The following is a 20962-nucleotide window of genomic DNA, read 5'->3' as shown; positions in this document are numbered from 1 at the left end:
ATACTGTTCTCTCCGCAGGGGCACCAACAAATGAAGTCTTGTTTTCTGTTTTTAAGGAGAGTATAATGAAGCTTTGAGGAGGCATGATCCAAGTCAGATAGCCCGCCAGGATTTCAATTTACCCATGTCAAAGAAATTTGAAAGGCACAAATAAAAATTGCCGTGAGGGCCGACTGTATATTCCCCTCAGAACGTATTGATTCAGTGGATTCAGCTCAATGCCTATTCAACTCTTTGTCTTTTGTTGCTTTTCCTTTGTCTCAGGTGCAAGTGCAACCTGCATGCCAACAGCTGTGTGTTTGACAAGGGGAAGCTGGGCTGTGAGTGTGAACACAACACAACAGGGCCCGACTGCAGCCGCTGCAAGAGGCACTACCATGGAAGGGCCTGGAGTGTGGGCTCCTACCTCCCCATACCCAAAGGAACTGCAAATATATGTAAGTAGGTTAAAAATCTTTAACCTCCTTAAAGATTAGTAGATTAAAGACTAAAAATCTTCTGTAGGTTAAAAACTGTTTATGCAACTAATTTACTAGCTGACTACACAGCATTCACAGTCTTTTTTTTTTATTATTGATACTAATAACTGACAATGAAATATCCAACCAATAAAGTGTCAAAGTTTTCTCCAAAGCCATAATGCATAAGGGACTCCAAGTCACATCTTAAAGACAAACTCTGTAGACTATTTACCATTAAAACCAGACAGTTTTATACTCTACATAAAAGGGCATTCTTTCATAGGTTATTAAATCTGACTTGCTTGATAATCTTTCTTTGCTTTGTTTAAATTCAGACGTCTATATCCTCTAAGGTTATTATTCATTTAAACAGTTTAGCCCAGATGATCAAGGTCAGGGCATAATAAGCTTCTGTTACAGTACAGTAGTAGAGGAAATTAGTGGCACATTGAGTAGAATTCATTTTAGTAATTCTACCTGAACTAAAACAAGAAAGGTTTTGTCAAAAGTTGTATCAGATTTTAATCCTTTGCTATCACATCATGTTCAAGTGTAAGACAACAGAAACTAATTAAGTTACCAACCAAAAAATTAATCGTTTTATTTACACCTAAGGCACAATTGTTCAGTGTCAGTCTCAAAGGACAGTATTAAGTAAGATTTGAATGAACACCTGTGAACAAGAAAAATTCATATTTGAAGGAAGATTTTAAGATCACTGGTGATAAAAAAAATGTGGCTTTATGACCATAATGATAGAAAAATCATCAACTTTTAGAAAAATTAATTTTTTACGTATTTGTTAAACGTTCACACATATCCTGCTGCCTTGCAGGATATCAAACAAATAATTTGTAAAAAATGTCAAGTGTTTCCTACTCCTTGCAGTGATCCTACTGCCGTTTGCAGAAATTCACCACTTCTGGTCAGGAACAACCAATCAGAGCCAGGAGGAAAGTTTTTGCGCCATCAATCACACTCAAGCTCATGTATTGACTATTCTAAACTTCCCTCTGGTAGCCAAACAGCTTTATTGTTATTTACTCAAAAGGCATATGGCATGTCCACATACAGTAAGAAGGTGTTAACTTTAATTATTTTTTAGAGGTATCAATCGGTGTCACATTAAGCCTCTGAAAAAGTCAGGACTTTAATAAAGAAACAGTTCACTGTATTTCAAAACCCGCTGAGACAGAGGCTGGCACCTACAGACAGTTCATTCCCAGTCAGGTCATTTGGTCACTTCTTTTTTTTTTCCTTTAATTCTCACCCCGTACAATCTCAGAAAAATAACGTGAGGAAGTGTGAACTACAAACTCCAGTTGACAAGCAATAGACCTTGCTGTTTTTTTTAGGGTAAAACTGATCTGTTGTAAAACAAAGTGCAGTGTGTCAGACTATAGGTAACTAACAAAACCATATAATTTAAATTTTACTCTCACTTTGGTTACAAACGTCAACACGCACTCTAACAGTTAAAATATAGTCTTCTCTACTGTTTCTAACAGTAACTAAGCAATTTAAATTAGGTTCGTTGTTTCTTGTATAAAGAATTAAAGATTTAACCAGAATTAATGTGTGGTCACCGTGAGTGTTGCTAGTTAATTTAGAAAAGCGAGCGCAATACCAAGTAGGTAACAATTGCTAGTTTCCGGGTAATGTTAAATGTGATGGATTGCAATCCTCTTATGAAACTTGTCCAACATATGTGTGTCGCCTTTTTGACTTTGCGTCACTGGTCAACAGTTTTCTTTAATCAATTGAATAGAAAGGTCTTGCAACCCAAGCTTAAGGTACAAGAGTTTGCAAGGTATCTATGAGCCAGAAGGTGCTCTTTTGCATTATCCCCATTATAATCTTGGACAGGAGTTGAATCACATTTATCAAATCCCATGCCAGGGGGCAGGGAAGCTCATTGCCTCAATAAATCTAGCACAGCTATGTGGGGTTGCGGCATTAGATGGCCAGGCGTGGCCAGATGGTGGAAGATCTAGCCCTCTAGTCCCAGATTTGGCCCTTTTTTTCCCAGCCTTGCAGTCTGCAAATCTCACAGCAGCAGTCCTCCAGGATTTATAGCAGGTTTTTCAGTTGCTCATTTTGACTGTCTGACTTGAATTCTGATTAGGTTTGAAGGGGAAAGGATATTGCTATTGATCCCCTACTGAAACACTGCTCTTATTGTTTTTTATTTGATGTTGATTAATTGGATAATTATCTAGTGATTTGTATGAATATGTGCTTCATGAATCATTTGCATGTTTGTGCACAGACCTTTGAGTGTTCTCACATCTGACTGTGTGCGGGAGTCTGTTTACGGGAAACGCTGAACTCTGAGGAGATATTGCTGGATTTACCCCTGTACCTCCTCTGTCTTATTTGCCTCCCTCCAATGTGGAGCTTGCTGTCAGATTGACAGGCCATTATTAAAAAAAGAAAAAAAGAAAAAAAAAAATTCACCACCAGGACGCATCTGCCCTGAACTGATGAAACCGAGGTCTAGCCATATCAAAAGCAATATTAGCGCTTGTTTGGCTGTGGCATAAAATGCAATAATATTGTACATGGATGTGAGGCAACAATATTGGTCCCCCAGGTGTTGAATGAGGACATTTTGTCTTGAATTATTCTTATTTCTCTTGAGAACAGATTCAGACACTTAACATGCCTTCATCTATTACATAGAGTGCTTCGTATGAAAAAAATTAAACATACAGCTGCTCATATCAGGACAAATATGTTGAACATGCAACACGTAATTATGGTTTAATAGGTTTCATCTGTCAGCAACTCTTCCTCTTTTATCATGGCAGTCATTAATCTCTGGGTAGGGTCTATTACATATTTATATCCCTCTACATGGAACCCTGGTATAAAATGAGTTACAGCCCCCCCAAAAAATCATAATCTTCAGCATCAGGACATGACTAAGAAAGACTGAAATTCAAGGTTTATGGGATCAGAATGGTTGTAAAAAGAAACAAAGTTTAAACTTTTATTATTTTTGCTTTAATCCCTTAAGATAATACTGAAATGTTTCTAAATTTACCATGTTAGGTCTGAAGCTATATTTTTTATTCTACCAATTTTATTTGCTTGCGTAAAAATGAATGCGTTGAGCGCATTCCAGTGTTATTATACTCTGACTAGAGGAAAAATTATATAATTCAAGATGCTTGTATCAATCGGTTAGAGATCAGAATTGGACACATTTTTCCATGATCAGTTCTGATCAGTGATTAGCTGCTCAAATACTGAATAATCTATTCATTAAATCCATCAAAACTAAAATTCACCATCATTTGTAATCTGTCAATATATCAATCGACTGCATATATGTTCATACCCCATTAGTCTAGTTTAGTTTAATAAATTTCAGATAAAGGTCAGGGACATTTATACTTGATCTATCAGTGGGGATAATCTTGTAATTACTTCAGTATCTGATAGATTCAAACCTATAACTTCTTTCAAAAAAAAGCTGCTGCATACTTTTCCTCTATTATTCCTTGTAATAAAAAGGAATAGGTCAAAATTGCAACCACCAGGGCAGAACTACAAAAAAAAAGCTGCAGAAATCAGTATCGGCCAAAAAAAGACGATCAGCGTAAAATGCTTCTGCTACTAAAAGGTGGCTTGAAATTGTATGTTTAGGCAGTTAAAATGAAATACTGTTATTATTTTCTTTAACATCAGCTCCTTGTCACCTTATTGACAAGTGTACAGTGACTTGCAAAAGTTCTCATATCCTTTTGCCTTTTATTTTTTTATCCCCAAACTTCAATGTATTTCTTGGGATTTCTTGGGATAGACAAAACATTTTGCATATCGTTATGAAGTGATACATGGTGGTATTAATTTAAAAAGGTGGGGGCTTGCACTTGTACCCACTCTTTTTACAGAACCGCCTGTTGCTACAGATTTAAGATATCAACTTTGTACATTTAGGACTTTGAATGTTTCTCCATGTCTGCAAAATATGGTTTACAAAGTGTAAACAGTCACATATGTAGACCGTTTTGTACAGAATCTTTTGTGCGCTGCAAGTTTCAGAATTCAGTTCCATTAGGCCCAAGGTTACTGAAGTTCACTACTAATAGTTTTGCTGTTGACAGATTCTCCAAAGGCATGCGGTTGAATCTGCTTTTAATGAGGATTATGAGAGTAAAATGCATATCCATGCCGCATATTTTCAGATTTTTCTTCAGAAACCAGGTGTAATTCTTTTTCTTCTTCACAACATTGTTAGTCTGTCACATAAAATATGCTAAATGTTTGTGGTTAAGTGGGGGGGGGGGGGGGGGGGGGGGGGGGGGGATGAAAATATCAAGGAGTATGGATAATTTCAAAAGATTTAAGTACATTTGCTGTAAAATAGTAGACTAAAACTATTGACTAAACTAAACTAAATAACTTATGAAGCATACTGTATATTGCAATAAGGCTTTTTTGTAAAGTAGTACTTACTTTGCTGAAGTTACTAAAATAATTCGGCATAAGTTATTGAGTAAACACTTAGGTTAATTTGTCTTATATCTTATTGGTCTTAAACATAATCACAAAAAGCTGTTTTGCATTGACACTTGCAGAAACCCTGAAGGCAAGAACATAAATTTGTTGCCTTTGTAAAAGAAGAATCACTCCAAGAATTTTGTTGACAGTCCACTTTGCCAGCAGCGTCAACTCATCTTGTTTTGCCAAGCAAGTTCAGAGGTTAAGAGGGGTTTGAGGCAGGAGTTTGATCAAACCATAAAAACACCTCCAAAGGTCAACATTGTTTGCCCTCTATTTCTAAACACAGACGTACTATTTTGTTGTTGGGCCTCGCTCAGTGGCTTCCAAATTGGACTTTAAATTCTGGCCATTTGTGGTTGCAGTGTTGGTTTGCTCCTGCCAGCAGTTGTTGCAATAGCCGCAGAGGGGTAATGAATTGATGAATGGGAAACAAACAACATAAAACCCCCAAAATAATGGCAGAACACAAAGTGAAAAGGATCAGAAATTGAATTAATTGTAGGCTGGGAATCACTCACTGATGATTATTATGCAATGCAGAGATGGTAAAGCCACAGCCAGATACTGATAAAACATATGGAGCAAACAGATGCTGCAGGGATGCTCCAGGAACTTTTCCAAACATGAATAAAAATGTTGGTGAAAAGATTTCTATTTTATATTGAGCCTTTGAATTCTTTGGCATTTTGTCTCTGGCTGACCCATAATTATCATCAGCAAAAGGTGGAGTTTGGAGCAGGTTCTCAAACTGCTGCTAATCAGCAGACACAGCAGAAGCCAAATGGATAAGTGTTGTGTCATTGGGCTTTGCAGGGCAAAAAAATCCCCACCATCAAACAGCTTTCTCTTGCAATTTTATGACTAATGTATCAAACATAAAGCTGCCACTTGAATGAAACACTTATTCCCCCCGTCTTTTCTTTCCGCAGGCATTCCCAGCAATCATGGACCAGTGCGTAAGTTGTTCGAGCTTTTTAATTGGCATGCTGACTAATGGGTTTCCTCCCCCAGTCATGACTAACTCTTGTTGAACTGATGATGTTGGTGTGAGAAATTGTGGCACATGTGCAGCAGTGATCAGCATGTTTTACATTGTCAGACAAATCCATTTACACCAGACATTCTTGCAGAACAGCACATTTTATATTCCAACTAATCAATAAAAGTGGACCAATGCATGGAGGGAAGAAAATACTTTTTTTGTGCATCTCATGAAGAGAATGATATGCACTTAAGCCCGGAATGATTTCGAAAAAAAAATAAAAGTTTCAAAAAGGAGAGATTTGCCTTAGATCTTACATATTTTCATGTAATAAAAAATGGTCATTCGTGTGAACAGGCCTTTTTATTCTTAAAATTTTGCCTTTTGAGCCTCTTGAAAATTAACCCAAAACAATTTTATGGAGAATAACACATAACATGATAGAGCCTGAAAACAGTGCATTAACAGATGACGTATAAAGATTTTTTTTTATTATTTGTAGCTTTCTTGTTGTACAAAAATAAATGAAAAGAGGATTTTAGGTCAAAACCTTTACCATGACTTTTTTAGTGCCTTGAAAAGTATTCATTCCATTTGTACCTTTTGAGATTTTGTCAACTTACACCCACAAACCTGTATGTATTTTAATCAGACTTTACATATTCAATCAATAAAATATCATTTACAATAACTGTGAAGCATAGGGTAAATTATTTCTTGTTTAAAAAAATAAAGCAGAAATAAATCAAATCTAATAAGTTTGATTGGTACGTGCATTTGTATTCAACCAGATAGAACTGGCAAGCAGCCAAGAAATTCATGGCAACACTGGAGGAGCTGCAGAGACCAACAGCTCAGGTGGGAGAGTCTTTTGCCAGAACTATTAATTTTGCACTATGCAAATTTATGCAAGAGTGTCAACAAGAAAGCGGTTGTTGAAAGAAGTCGCAAAAAGTCTTGTTTAAGAAAAATGACTCAAGCCATGCAGAGAACACAGCAGCCATGTTTAAGATGGTTCTGACGTCAGTAGAGATCAAATTGAAACTTTCTGCCACCATGGAAAATGCTATGTGAGCTGTGAAACCAACTACCCCCACTGAGAAACATGACGTTGGTATCATCATTCCATCGAGATGCTTTTCTTGTGCAGGGACAAGAAAGCTGGTCAGTGTTGAAGGGAGCAGCTTAGAACAGGGCAGTTCTGGACAAAAACAGTTAGAGAGTGTTAAAAAAAAATCCTGGAGACTAAAGAGAAAGTTTACCTTCCAGCAGAAGAATGATTGCACATAAAGCCAGAGATACAATAGAATTGTTCATATGCATGTTCATGCCTTAGAATGACTCAACCAAAGTGCAGGCCTACATCTAATTAAGAATCTATGGCAACCTGAAAACTGCTGTCTACTGAGGCTCAGTAGCAAATCTTACAGAGTTTCAGCTCTTTTGCAGATAATGCCTTCATTTTGTAAAGAACAAGCCTATAAAACATGCAGCTTTTATTGCAGAGAAAGTTTGTTCTGCAGTCTGTGGGGATGAATACAAATGCATGTCACAAACTTTAAATGGACTACTTTGTGTTGGTCTGGTATTTGAAATCTAAATATAGTAATCATTGTACCACATGGGGATGAAAACAGTGTACATACTTTAAGAGAGCCCTGCTACGTGGATGTTACATCTACTTTAGTTTTTATAAAAACAGTCAAAAGGTGTGTTCTAGTTATGTTAAAATGTACATTGTTTACTAATTAGATTTTCTTTTTAATGTTGCAATTGCCCCTGCATTAGCACAACAAAGAAAGATATCTGCTTTACACTCCTGAATATTTGCTCAAACACACTCACACACACGCAAATATGTGCCCAAAGCAAAAGCAAAGAAAAAGCCATTCTTTATGAAGACGTGGCTCCAGCCGCGCATCCCTACCCATGTTGATGCCTGAAGGTGACTCCACATGCTGAATAACAACAGCCACTTCCATGCATAGACCTCCCTGCCTTTCTGTTGTGGAAAATTCACTTTGGCTGCATGCACGCTACTCTGTCTGTGCATTAACTCATTTATTACCCCCAATATTCTGCTAAAGCTTTCAAATAACTGATATAAAACAGATGAGATATAGAATACTGTAAAACAAACAACAAAAAAACTGGACTATGCATGCTATCCCCCCCGCTTTCAAAGCATAGAAGGTTGAACTATATGACAATTGATGTAATAAATACCCTCTCCATTTCCACGCAGATCGAGCAAATGCTTCATCTCTCGGTGTTGCAAATCGTAACCAAGGTAGGATCATAGGCTTTGTAACTTCAGCATGACATTACCAACTCACAGACTGAATTGACTGCTTATTGATAGGCTGTTTAAAAAAAAAAGAAGGAAAAAAGCCTTTGTGTTGGTATGGAAATTACAGAAATCAGTAGGTTGTTTTGACCAAAGCTGCCTTTCATGCTGCCGCCACAGACACACGCTGGTCCTTACAAGGCAGACCTTTTTTGTTGTGAGAACACTGCAGGGAACGAGCCGCGTGCCTCAGGATCACCAAGTCCACAGCCTTCTAACCTCTTTGATCATGCCCTCCTTTTAATTACCCAGAATGCTCTCTGGGGATGCACCCTTTCTGTCTTCTTCTTAAGGTAGAAAAAGGAAGTATACAGAAAGGAATCGCAGAGAAGGAGAAGGAAGGAGAAAAGAGGCTTCAGGGAGGTTTATGTAGATTGATCTCCAGCTATCTCCAGCTAATCCGCATGCCCAGATATCCTGTGTAGTGAGTGTTAAGTCGCATCTGCACCACTGCTCTCACAACTAGGAGGAGGAAGAAAAATTAAAGTAAGACTTTAAGGATTTCCAAAATAAAGGGAGGAGTTCTTTTTCATCTCGCTTTTGTAGATCCTTTTTTTTTCTAAATCTATTGCTTCAACATAAGGTGTCTGGGCACATAATTCATCTAAATGAACTTTCTGTCAGGTGCAGTAAGTTTTCTGTGCATACCTTTTCAAAACAAACTGATCAGGCTATCACTTATGCACTGAAAATTTCAGAATGAACATTTCTGTGGTCAAAGCTGGCATATTTGAATTTCAAATGAAAGCAGCACAGCTAATCATTTTATTTGTGCTACAGAAGAGTTCTTTAAATTAAATATGAGCCAGTTTCATTAAACCAAGCAAATTAGCACATGTTCATGAATTATAAACAGCTCTGAAGAGTATGTAGATTTCTGTTCATGTGATTTCAAAATGAACTTATCAAAAAAAAAGCCCAGCAAGCCCACATAGGTCTATTTAAATAAGTGTGAAGATTAAAACCTGCAGTCTTATGAACCAAAATCTTTTACTTCATTACTTTGATTACTGAATCCCATACAGCAGAATAAACACATGAAGAACAGATGTGACTGAGCATGAGGTACAGAGAAAAGTGTAAGCAGGGATGAAAAACACAGGTGTGCACTGAAACTACTATGAACAAACTAAAAATATCAAACTAAATTTAAAGTTGAAGAGATTGTGACACAAACTAGGCTAATAGTATGAAGAAATCCAGGGTCAGCTTTGGTGAGCTTCAAAGTGCATTGCCTTTTGAAGCTGGAGATGCACCACACCACGGCTGTCTAACTTCCGTTCTCGAGAGCCACTATCCTGCAACTTGAAAAGCATTTTTAGAATAAAACTGATATTAAAACTTCCTACAAAAGTCACAAACAACCTCGAATGAAAAGAAATTACAAAATTAATTACAAAAAACCTAGTCATAAACTTTACTTATTTTGAATGGCATCCCTTTCATTTGATGGAGTCTGGGACAGAAATACGGTTGGTCTGAATTCGTACAATATTTTCTATTCTTGCAGATATCTTCTAATATCCACAGGTCAGTTTGTTTACGCTTTAAACTGTCGCCCTCATGAGAGTGAAGTGTTCAGTTGGCCTTAATTGGTTTGTGAAATCTTGTAGGCTGCGATGCTTCAGGTGTGTGACCCTGAGTCTTCTAGTTCAGAAATAAAAATCTGCTGAAATTTGATTGAGCAAATTCCAAGTTTCTTTCTTTCACCTGCGATTGTGACATGCTATAAAATACACTTTTTAAATAAATTTAAAGAATTTTAAACATTTTATCTGACAGAACAACACAAAGTAATAAACATAAAAATATGTAAAGTTTGGAGTTATTTATTTCTGACACTGTGACTGTTGTACTTAGTAGAATCACACTGCAGTACCATTACAGCTGCTAGTCTGTTGGGGCTTGTCTTCATCAGCTTGGTATAACTGGAGAATGATGGTTTTGTCCAGTTTGCTTAGTAGCCCAAGCTAGCCCAGCAGTGTTATTGCACTTTAAACAACAGTTTGTAAATTTTTCCACAAATTCTAAATTCGGTTTAGGTTAAGACTTTGACTAGTCCATAATTTTTGTGCAGCTTTTAAAGCTTTTCTTCCAGGATTGCCTTGGATTTAGCTCATTTCATTTTCCCATCAAATCTGAACAACTTTTCCATCCCTGCTAAAGAAAGGCATCTCCAACGCAAGATGCTGCCTCCACCATGTGTTATGTTTTTCAGTTGTTTGCATACCCAGATTAATTCACATACAGGTGGATTATTTTTTTACATATTGGGTTACTTCTGGTCATTTGGCTGCACTGAATTTATTTTAGAGGTATCAAACTAAACAGAACTAAACACAGCATTTTCTTTCACAAAGAAAAATTGTGAAAACCATTTATTCTTTTCATTTTACCATTATGTGCTAAAATGATGCATGTTCATCACATAACAAAATAAAAAGAGACACAAAGAATTATCCAAAAAACATTGAAAGTATTAAGAAATCGCAGCTTTCCAAGCTTACTCAAAATTCAATGTAATTCAATTCGGTTTTAATTGTATAACAAAAGTTTACAACAAATGTTGCATTAAGGCACAATACCAAAAATACACTAATTTCAATCAGTTTCTAGGAATAACCATGCTGATTTATGTGAGTTATTCTCCCCTGATGTGCTTGTTTGTTGACCTGCTGAACAATATTCCAACCAATAATCAAAGAAATGTGTCATTTGGTGTTGATTGCTTTTTCTGACAAAGTGCCTATTATGTCCTTTTTGGTCCTAATAAACACCATGAAAAATCCAATACACAAGACTAAATGTGCTTCCAAGATATGGATTTGTGATTGTTATTTTTGCTTAGACAATGTCAGTCAAGCATGAGATCTCTGAAGTTAAACTAATCTGGCTATTTAGATCCATTTTTGTATATTTCACTTTAAATCCAAGGTAGAAATTACCCAAAAACACAGAATTTCATACGAGATGTATTCCTTTTACCTCTTTCTTAAAACGAAATTGTATTATTTCAGGCTTTTTCATTGCTCATAAATGAAGTAGTCAACTTTACTTATGCACACTTTCAAATTAAAATGCATTAGCCAGTGCAACGCTCCCGTAAAAATGGAAAGCATTTGCTGTTCTGTCTTTAGAGATGATATTTTATATCTCCTCCACAGTCAAGTGGTGTATCATAACACTGGCAGTGCATATTGAGCTTCAGAGTCTTAAATCACTGACTAATGATGAAGCCTGTATGTTAATATAATAAGAGGAGGCAAGACTGAAGACGACGTTTCAGCTTACACCGACATCATGGCAAAAGATATTGACCGGGTGTAATTGAAACAACACTGTTCTTGCTCCAAGCATATAATTAGCAGATCCTGTGTCTGAGAAATATCTCCAGTTATGATTAATTGCATTGGTGAATCCGTAGCTAAAAACGTCTTTCAAAATTATTAAATGCATCAACGTGGATATGATTTAACTTTGCCTTTTACATGTAATTAAATAGTGGTGCTGCTGTCTCTTTGGGGTCTTGGTTGTCTTTTATTATCCTTTTCAAGCTTCACGAATTAGACTCGATTCTTATGATATTGGTTTTGTTGCTTTGAAATTAAACACTTAGCTAGGCTTGCCACATGTAGCCAACATAACTTCCTTGGACACATCGGATCATGATCTTTTGCAAAAAGGAAGAGTTGCAGGAGATATGACTGAGTGCATTGATTTGTGACTCCCAGCCTCTTATCATACTGTGGTACACTGTATCTCTCTGACTTCAGTTGCAGAGTATCAGAGGACATCAAGACCTCAGGAAGATGAGAAGATTAGACAATCAGTTGAATTTAAAACATTTCCTGTCATCCCAATACACAAACTTTACTTATTTGGGTTATTAATGAGTGAATATTATTCTAATTGGCTCAAAAACATTTTGTATGAAGGAGAAACACCCGAGTGCACAAGATGCAATGACATTTAAAACACACACCCTCAAATTGCGTCAGATGTTTGTCCTTCGTGTCACTGTTGTGGCGCTGCTGTAGAGAATTTTTCTCCCTGTTGCTTCATGTACCACCGAGGCCTGAGGACGGATCTGTCACAACAGTTACACTGTTAAAATGTCACACATCTGACAGAGGTGTGCGGCACACATATGTCTGCAGAGGGTGTGCTGCATGGTGCTGTCTTCCCCTGCTGCCAGTACGAGTAAATGATGTCATAAAAAGCAATTTTACTTAAATTTAAGCAGAAAGATTATGTAAAAAAAAACACACAATTCACGTATTCTATACTGATTGTAATTCAAGTAAATATGCAATATTTGTTTATTTTTTATGGAAAAGCCTAGTTTTGTTGTGCTGTAAATTAGGGCATATCTGAAAAGTTGTCATCACATGACTACTTGTTTCCAGTTCTGTAATAAAGAGGATGTGTTATAGAAAAAAATATACATCAGATTTAATGTTATCACTAAAGTTGAACATATCAAATAGACATTTCAAGGTTTTAGGAAGTTCTTCTGGGATGCATCAAAAAGACAGCACTTTCACTATTAGCCACTCTGGAATTAGATGTTTAGGCAATCAGACCATTTCTAAATTATTATAGTCATGAAAAAGCCTTGAAAAATAGTTGTTTTAATTTTAAGTAAGTTAAATAACAGAATGTGTCAAACACTATACATTACAAAGTTTTAGATAAATTTTATATTTCACACAGGATTTTTTTATTTGTTTCATTGTCCATCTGATCTACAGAAGATGATTTATGATTAAATAACTTGCTATCCTTTCATTCATCTATGACCTTATCGATCAGTTATATGTATTTTTTTTACATATTAACTCTTGATATTTACATCATTTTCTGTGTGACACTTTGTAGCATCAATATGCTTTATTTTTTTTTTCCATTTCTCTTTATCCTCTAACACAGAACCAGCCAAATGGCTAACATGGACTTGTACAATACAAGCTACTTCAGGCAGCTTTGAGGGAGACCACAGTCCTGAGGCACAGCCAGAGGACACAAAGAGCATCATTCACCCATAGGCAACAATGTTAATGTGTTGACTGGGCCATGAAGGCTGAATTATATTATTTAAAGAACATGTTTTATCATCTTATTTAGTATTTACAGTTTGGTATTAAATAGTTTAAATCTGTCCAAAGTATCTGTCTCAGTGTCTGGTTTAATGTGTCTTGGCAACCATATTATTTTGCACCACTGTTTATGGATGATGCTGAAAAGAATCTGTCACAGAGCACTTTTGTGCATTTTAAGTAAGAGACTGGAAATAGTGCAATGTTTGCCTATGCAGTTTCTTTATAAATAAAATTTCAATGCACATAAAAACAGAAAAATCATCCATCATCGCACATAATAAAATGTCATACTGAAGATAGAAACCTGGATCCACATGTGGAATTTCCATTCACGCAAACAACACAAGCAACGTCTTAGTAAATGATTTTGAGTTAGATGCAATCCCAATGCGTTTTTAATCAGTTTTGGTATGAAAAATTATTGTTTGTTCTTTTTTTTCCGATGCATGAGCCGCACTACTGAAAACCAAAAATGTAATTACTATTTATGCAGGAGGAGATATCCAATTACACTGAAATCTTTGTGCAAACATTACCTCTTCCCGGATTTCACCTCTGCCAGTGGAACGGCTTCCTGAGATAATTGAGTTGTGAGGTTTTATCTAAAAAAAAGAAAAACGTGAACATCATCTTACGTAATCCTCATCACTCTATATTCAAATAAATAAAGATTTGATGGGCACTAAGGCAATTCATTACTGGGAATGGAACCTTTTTTAACAATGTGGCATTTTTTGTTGAAAGCTTGACTACAAAGATGAAAATAACACCAACTGAAAAGGCTGTGGTATTTTGTTAGTTGATATGCCATACATACAGAAAACCATCTTCATAATGTTCTGCCAACAACTTTGACCCTCCTTCCAACAGCAGAAAAAAATCAATTCACTTTGTAGATGTCATTTCCACATAACTCAAAAGCAGAAGGGATTTTTAACAATTCAAAGCCAACACAAAGCCATAGCCCGGCTGTTGAATTTAAATGATGCATTCAAGATTGCTAGGAGAAACTGAGCATTCAACAAAAAATATATAGACCGGGAAGTGCTGTGACTGATGTTTAAATTCAGTATTCACAGTATTTTTATTTTAGATATTATACAGTACAGCAGATACATGAACCTGCCCTACTTCCTTTGATTCACTGGTCCTTAACTCCATATTATGGAGTACTACATATACAGATGTAGTCCACATATTATCTTTCACAACTTTCTAGAGTTTTCTTGAAACTTAATATCTGTTCTCCTCAAAATTTTCCCCAAACTCACCAGTTGATTCCTTGTGGGTACTTTACAACAACCAACAGGTACTTTCCACAAATATTCCAGGTACAGCCTGGAGCTTATCAACTACTTTATTTGAACTCTTCTGAAGTTAACCAGGTACTGCCCTGGATCTTTCCTGGAACATTTTTTAAATACATCAAGTACTACTCGTGAACTTTACAGGAACATACTAAGTCTTTTGCTGGAACTTTCTTAAAGACTTATAAGAGGCTTCCTTGAAAATTGCAGGTTACTTCCTGAAAGGTGTGCAGTGAGTTCCAGGAAAGTACCTGGTAAGTTCCTGGCATCATGTGGTGATTTTTGAAAACTAGCCTGTAGGTTTCACAAAAAAGTCTACCAAAGTATCTGCAAAGTTCCAGAAAAGTTCTTGGAAAGTACCTGTTAATTTCTAGGAAAGTATTTGCTGTACTAGGCAATGATACTTTTTTTTGAAAGATGTTTACCGCTAACATTCTTCTAGGAACAACAGCTGTTTAGTGCAAATATTTTCTCATACAGCTGATTGTTCTGTATTTTTCAACACTGTTTGCTGTACTTGATTTGGACCTTCCTGACTTGCCTGCTACTCAGTAAGGACTCCGAGCTATGCAGACAGGACAGGAAGAGGCAGCTTGTGCCCTATGAACCTGCTTGTTGATGTTCTGTTCTGCCCCTTTCACTGAGTGATCTATTAATCACGCCTTCCTGTCTACCTCTCCTGCCCTTTCTGCTTTGTCTCTACAGCTCGGGTGTGTGACAATGCGATGCTGCGCTGTCAGAACGGCGGCACATGCCACCACCACCAACGGTGTCACTGTGCCCCTGGCTTCACTGGTGTCCTGTGTGAGAGAGCTAGATGCCAGGGTCCCGGAGAGTGTGATGACCAGCTATCTGGACGGGCAGCACTCCATCATCACCCCATAAAGCATCGGCTGTTCTTTCCCCTTGTAATGATCCTGCTTTCAGTTGTTTCTCTTTGCTGAGAAGCTTGAACCAAAATCCTCCAAATAAAACCCTAAGACCACAAATGCTGAGAACGAACTCTCAACCTTATGAACATTGACAAAAAAAAACAACAACAAAGAATGTGTGGACAATGTGCTCAGTATAAGCAACTTTTTTTGTATGGCCAAGACCAAGTTGGTGGGCGAAGAAGAAAGTAGTGCAGCAGGTTTAATGACGAAAAGATTTCTGGAAAGCACAGTGAAAAAAAGACATTGTTTTGTAACCTCACATGAAAAGACTGTAGGTGCCCTTGCTTTGTGAAAATGTCTTTCTCTAGTATCCCATCATAGAGAGAAGATTCTCTGCTCAGACAACACAAGTCAGTTTCTGGTGACAAACTGTACAAAAACAAGACACAAGATTCCTAGGTATCATCTAAAGTATTATGACAAAATATAGTGAAGCAAGATCTCTTAAAAAGGTGGTTTGGATATTTTTGAAGTTATTTACAGTTATTTTAAGTAACAGTACCCTTACCTGTAGAACACTGATGTCACAGTTAAACACGTTAGATGAAAAGTAATGAATTCCCCATGTAGAAAGCTAAAAGTTATCCAGACAGAAAACTAAGGCAGTTAGTTACAGCCTGACAGGAAATCAAAATTATTACTCAAACTCTTGTCTAGTTTAAACTTTTTACACAGACTGGTGAGATGATGATGATCAGGCAATCTGAAATCACAGGCAGCCACTTCATTTTAGGTGGTACCACAGACATTGTTCTGCTAGTGATACTAAACATCTGAAATTGGGTCATATTTGTTAATATTAAAACAGTCAAACAGACATTCTGTTTGTTTGATACAATTATTCACAAATGATACCAGTATGAGTCACAATTTTATTCCAGAATTATAAATATTGTTAACTGGAGTTGTTTGATGAAAAAAAAAAAAAAGCTAAAATGGATGTCCCTGCTAACTAGCAACAATGTCTTGTAGCCCTTCATTGTCCTAAGTAGTTCCTCACTTTTCTGACAAAAATAATGACATGACAATCTGTTTACTGCAAGGACAGAAGCTTTTACTGGTAATATCTTCACACTGACTCACCCAAAAAAAATCTAAACTATCACTTTACGACATCTTGCCTCACTGCCTCCCATTTTCATACTTATATTTCTACCATGGCCACCTCCCCACCCACCCAGGACCATCAGGCCCCCAGCCCTTCCTGTGCTCTAGTGACCCTAGTGATTTTACTTTGCTGCTGCAGGGTGTCTGTTGTTTTGCCTAAAGCTGCACATGTATTACTACCAATCCCTCCCTACAATTTCCAGTCTAGTATCTTTTCGTTTTCAAAAGCTTTGTAGTATTGCTTGAGCTCACCTGTATCCGAAAAAAGTTGTAAAATACTGTAAGTGTATTTAATTTTCTATAAAACAGATATTTTCATGATTATGCAAAACAAACAAAAAAAAGATGTATTATTTGTTTTCTACTGCTGCTGACCAGTCCTTCAGTAGATGTGGGCTAAGAGTGACTAAGAAAATTGGTTGTGTTCAAACTATTATTATTATTTTCTTGTTGTTTTTTTTTTTTGTTGCTTGTGGGACACATGGCTCTCGTTGCCTGAGAGCTGCTGTCAGAATATGTTTACATACACGCCCACAAAATACACTTCCACCAAAGCGCAGAAGAAAAAACATGTTTTTGTCTTGTTGTTGAAAAGTAGTAATTTTATTAGGCAGAAACATGACATTTGAGACAAAATGTGCAGAAGAAAATTGTTTACTGTCCACTGATAAATGCAGGCAAATTACAAATACTGAATGTCATTTTAAAAGATGTTTAAAAGCTATTAATTTGATCATTGACTATTCCACTGAAGCACCAGTTGCTGATAATAAGCAGGCTCCTCTGTAACACATCCCTGTTGTGCTTATGAAGGAGTCTTGGATTGAAATCCCATCAATTTTATGTAAATTTAACAAGAGGAGAAAAGAAGATTGTGTGGCCATTGCAGAGGTTGTCCGGCTCAAATCTGTAATCAGATCTAATCCTCGAATCAAATGAGAATAAGGGAAGTTTTTCCCCGAGCTCCTGCAGATGAAAGCCATGCATCCTGCTGCGGGAGCCGCCACAAAGCCGTGCTCTCAGGAAATGAGCTCTAATTCATGGAGGGTCAATGAATTGAAATGAAGTTGCGTCCCACGGGGTGACATATTGAGAACTGAGACCAATTTTATTCGAGGGATTAATTTTACTCCTGAGGTTGTCATGAAACGCCTAATTGTGCTAGAGTTTAATGTAAGTGCCTCTCATTAAACGTCACTGTCTCCAATAGAAAGCAGTAGCCTTTTTGTGAATGAGACTCTGGAGATCAGCAAATTTTGTTTGTCATGGATTAATCCACTGTATAAAACCACTTACAAAGGGATGGATGTTATTTTTTAAGAAAAATATGACATTTCTTTTGGAAGAGTTAACCAAGTGCTGGTCATGCACATAAATCTACAAAGGATAACACAAATAATAAATATGTGTTTGTCATTTTATTTTAAAAAAATAAATGCTCAACATCCATATTTGTGTGATTTTTAAGGGATATTTTAAGGGTTATTGTAAAGTGAGAAGTTAAATTAGAAAAAAAACCAAACAATGGTTAATTGCTTAACTTTTAAACATACTTATAAGTCAATATTTTTGTTGACAATCAAAAGAAGCAGAAGATGTTCTACAGGTCGACTGCAAAAAAATAAACCAAAATCAATAAGTGGACAAGCTGCTGCAGCATTTTGAAGGTCTTTGTTTTATATAGTGCAAATAGTAATATTTGTAAGATTTATTTTTTCATTATGGCTGCAGGCATTGACCTGCAACAACACTGCATTTTACCAGCTGCAAAAGTGGCAGACGAATTATTCATGCGTTGCTATAAAGCCTATTTCCCACTTCACAAATTTATTTTGTGTTTGCTTTGTGGTCACACCTTAATATTTCACATCATCAAACGAATTTTAATGTCATGCATGAGAAACCTTGGATAAATGCAGAAAGCAGGTTTAAGATGATGTTTTTTCTTATTAAGGGAAATAGGCTGTCCAACCCTTTCTGACCCTGTGTTTGCAGATGTTCTCCATTCATTTCTGGATCTAAATCTCTTGGGAGCTGACTGAGCATCCATACTGCACTTCTCACACTTTTAGTTTTAAAATAAATCCAAACCCATATATAACCGTACACTTCAGGGTTAAACACTCTTTTGTGTTGTTCTTTTAAACCCCAACAAAATACAATAAAGTTTCTCGCTATGCTGTCACAAGATGTGAGAAAGGCAAGGGGAATTTATGAAGGTGCCATAATTATTTTCATTAAGAACACATTGCTTAACATATGATGTTACCAAGTTACTTAAATACTTTTATATTTTTTCTTAAAAGAATGCTTGAGCCAGTGCTGAAAATATTTCTTTTGCTTGATAAATTTGTTCTGGTTTTGCAGATGCAGAAAGAGGCTTTTTTCAAGGGGTTACATTCAGAGTCCCCCATCCCACAAAAAAAAGACCAAATTCTGTTTACCTCTTACATTCCCCACTGTTCTGTGTCACAGCAGTTCCTTGTCCTTCCTCTTTTCACATCTGAGACCCAGGAGGGGGTATCAGGAGGACACTTTTAGACACAGGCAGTCCTTGTGTTCTGCCGCCGTCAGCGCTGGTGGCACCAGCACAAAAGTTACGTAACAGAAGACATTCAGGGGTATTCAGTGTCTGGGAAAAAGGAGGCTCAGCAACATGACTGGAGCACTCAGCTCATTTGCAAATCAATATCAATATTCAGCTGAGGTGAAGATGGCCTGCAGCAGAACTGAGAACTCTTCTGGGACAGAAGCTAAACCTCTCCAACATTTAACACCGTAAATAGTACCATTGTAAGGCACGTGTAAGAAGTGCCAGCATATCAAATTTTCATACTTCGCTAATATCACAAGAATTTGAATATTAATTATTTTCATGCTTAAAATAGAGACAGAAGCCCTCCTTCAAAAGCCCCTCCACCGGCTGTTAAAAATCAGAGGATTGGAGGAAACCAAAGCTTCTATTTAGGTCATGAATAGCAGGATGTTTATCTACATCGCCTGCTGAAGAACTGGAGTTAAGCGGCTGCAGGTCCTCACAGTTCTCATTTCTCACTCATCAAGAACTTGTCCATGACCCTGTCACCAGGAAAAACTTTTCCCCTTGGTTCAGCGGTTGCTGAAAGACGAGAAATAAAGACAGCCTGGTTCCATATGGGGAGCTGCAGTTGTTAGAAAGACTTTCTTTCTGTTCGAGCTGCTCTCAAAGAGTGTGCGCTGCCTGGGAATGAAAGTTTATTTATTTATTTGTTTGCTTGTCAGTTTGTTTGTCTAGAAAGTTTCTTTGCAAATGCTGGCATCAAGTTGAGGAAGAAGTTACATATGGTTGCACAATGTCTGCATGCACAAAATTAAAAGTACTGTACAAAACTTTTAGAGTAGGGAGACAGAGTTTAATTGAAGATGTCTCATATAAAAGATCTCAACACTTGCTTCCGTTCTGTTGGAAAGGTCCAGTTTTTTAACCTTATAGGCGCCAGAAGGTGATTTGTCCTCATTATGGGACAAAATCATTTTACATTGCAGCGTATAACCCACAATTAAATCCTTTCAGGTTCACTTTATTTATAATGTATGAGGCATGTGAAAATCTCTTTGGAAATAAATAAATTATTTGTTTATCACCTATTAAACTATATTTTTGAGTTGGCTGAAGCAAGCTACCAGACCTGGGAGAATGCATGGAAAAGTCTCCTGGCTAGGTAAATGATTGACAATGTGTCCCATTTTGCTTTACAACAGTTTATTCCCTATAATAACTTACTTCTGAAGAATAATGTTTTTTGTTATAACCCTCAAATATTGGGTAATGCAGCCACCATGTAGTTATTTATTTATTAACTTTTATTATTAGATTCTTCAGCATTACAATGAAGTTGTTTGAGGTAGAAGGGATCATATTTAAACCACCGGATTCAAACCTCTATGGTTTAATATTGAATGGTCTGAAGTTTAAATGTTTGAGGTTTAATAGCTAAACCACAAAAAATGAATTGATCAGAGTTTTTTTGTTTTTTTTTTCATTTTACTGATCTCCGGTTTTGAAAAGCAATTCTTACGGCTTTAACTGAATCCGACTTCATTTTAAGAACTATAACTACCAACAATTCTAAATATTTGTTTTTCTGGCCTTTCTTTCTCATAGATGTGTTTTATCCTTTAAATCAACTATTGTCATCTGTTATATAACATGTGGAGTTTGTAAATGTTAAC

At 36.6% G+C, this 20962-nt stretch overlaps 1 protein-coding gene across 3 annotated transcripts in view; it reads left to right on the top strand.

The window, feature by feature from the left end:
• The window catches only part of LOC116722304 (netrin-G1-like), a 67378-nt gene extending 49111 nt beyond the window's left edge, over positions 1-18267 (top strand). For 2 of the 3 annotated variants that reach the window (XM_032566536.1, XM_032566535.1), the window contains exons 4-7: positions 265-437; positions 5903-5929; positions 8201-8245; positions 15414-18267. In XM_032566536.1, coding sequence (XP_032422427.1) covers positions 265-437; positions 5903-5929; positions 8201-8245; positions 15414-15652 — 484 coding nt within the window. In that variant the 3' untranslated portion in view covers positions 15653-18267. The remainder of the gene's footprint in view (positions 1-264; positions 438-5902; positions 5930-8200; positions 8246-15413) is intronic. The other variant, XM_032566537.1, reaches the window with a different exon arrangement.
• Positions 18268-20962: the final 2695 nt, after the last annotated feature.

This window comes from Xiphophorus hellerii, chromosome 6 (genome assembly GCF_003331165.1).
Source record: "Xiphophorus hellerii strain 12219 chromosome 6, Xiphophorus_hellerii-4.1, whole genome shotgun sequence".
In the NCBI taxonomy this organism is placed as follows: Eukaryota; Metazoa; Chordata; class Actinopteri; order Cyprinodontiformes; family Poeciliidae; genus Xiphophorus; species Xiphophorus hellerii.
The sequence above is the reverse complement of the archived record's forward strand: the minus strand, read 5'-3'. Positions and strand labels throughout refer to the sequence as shown.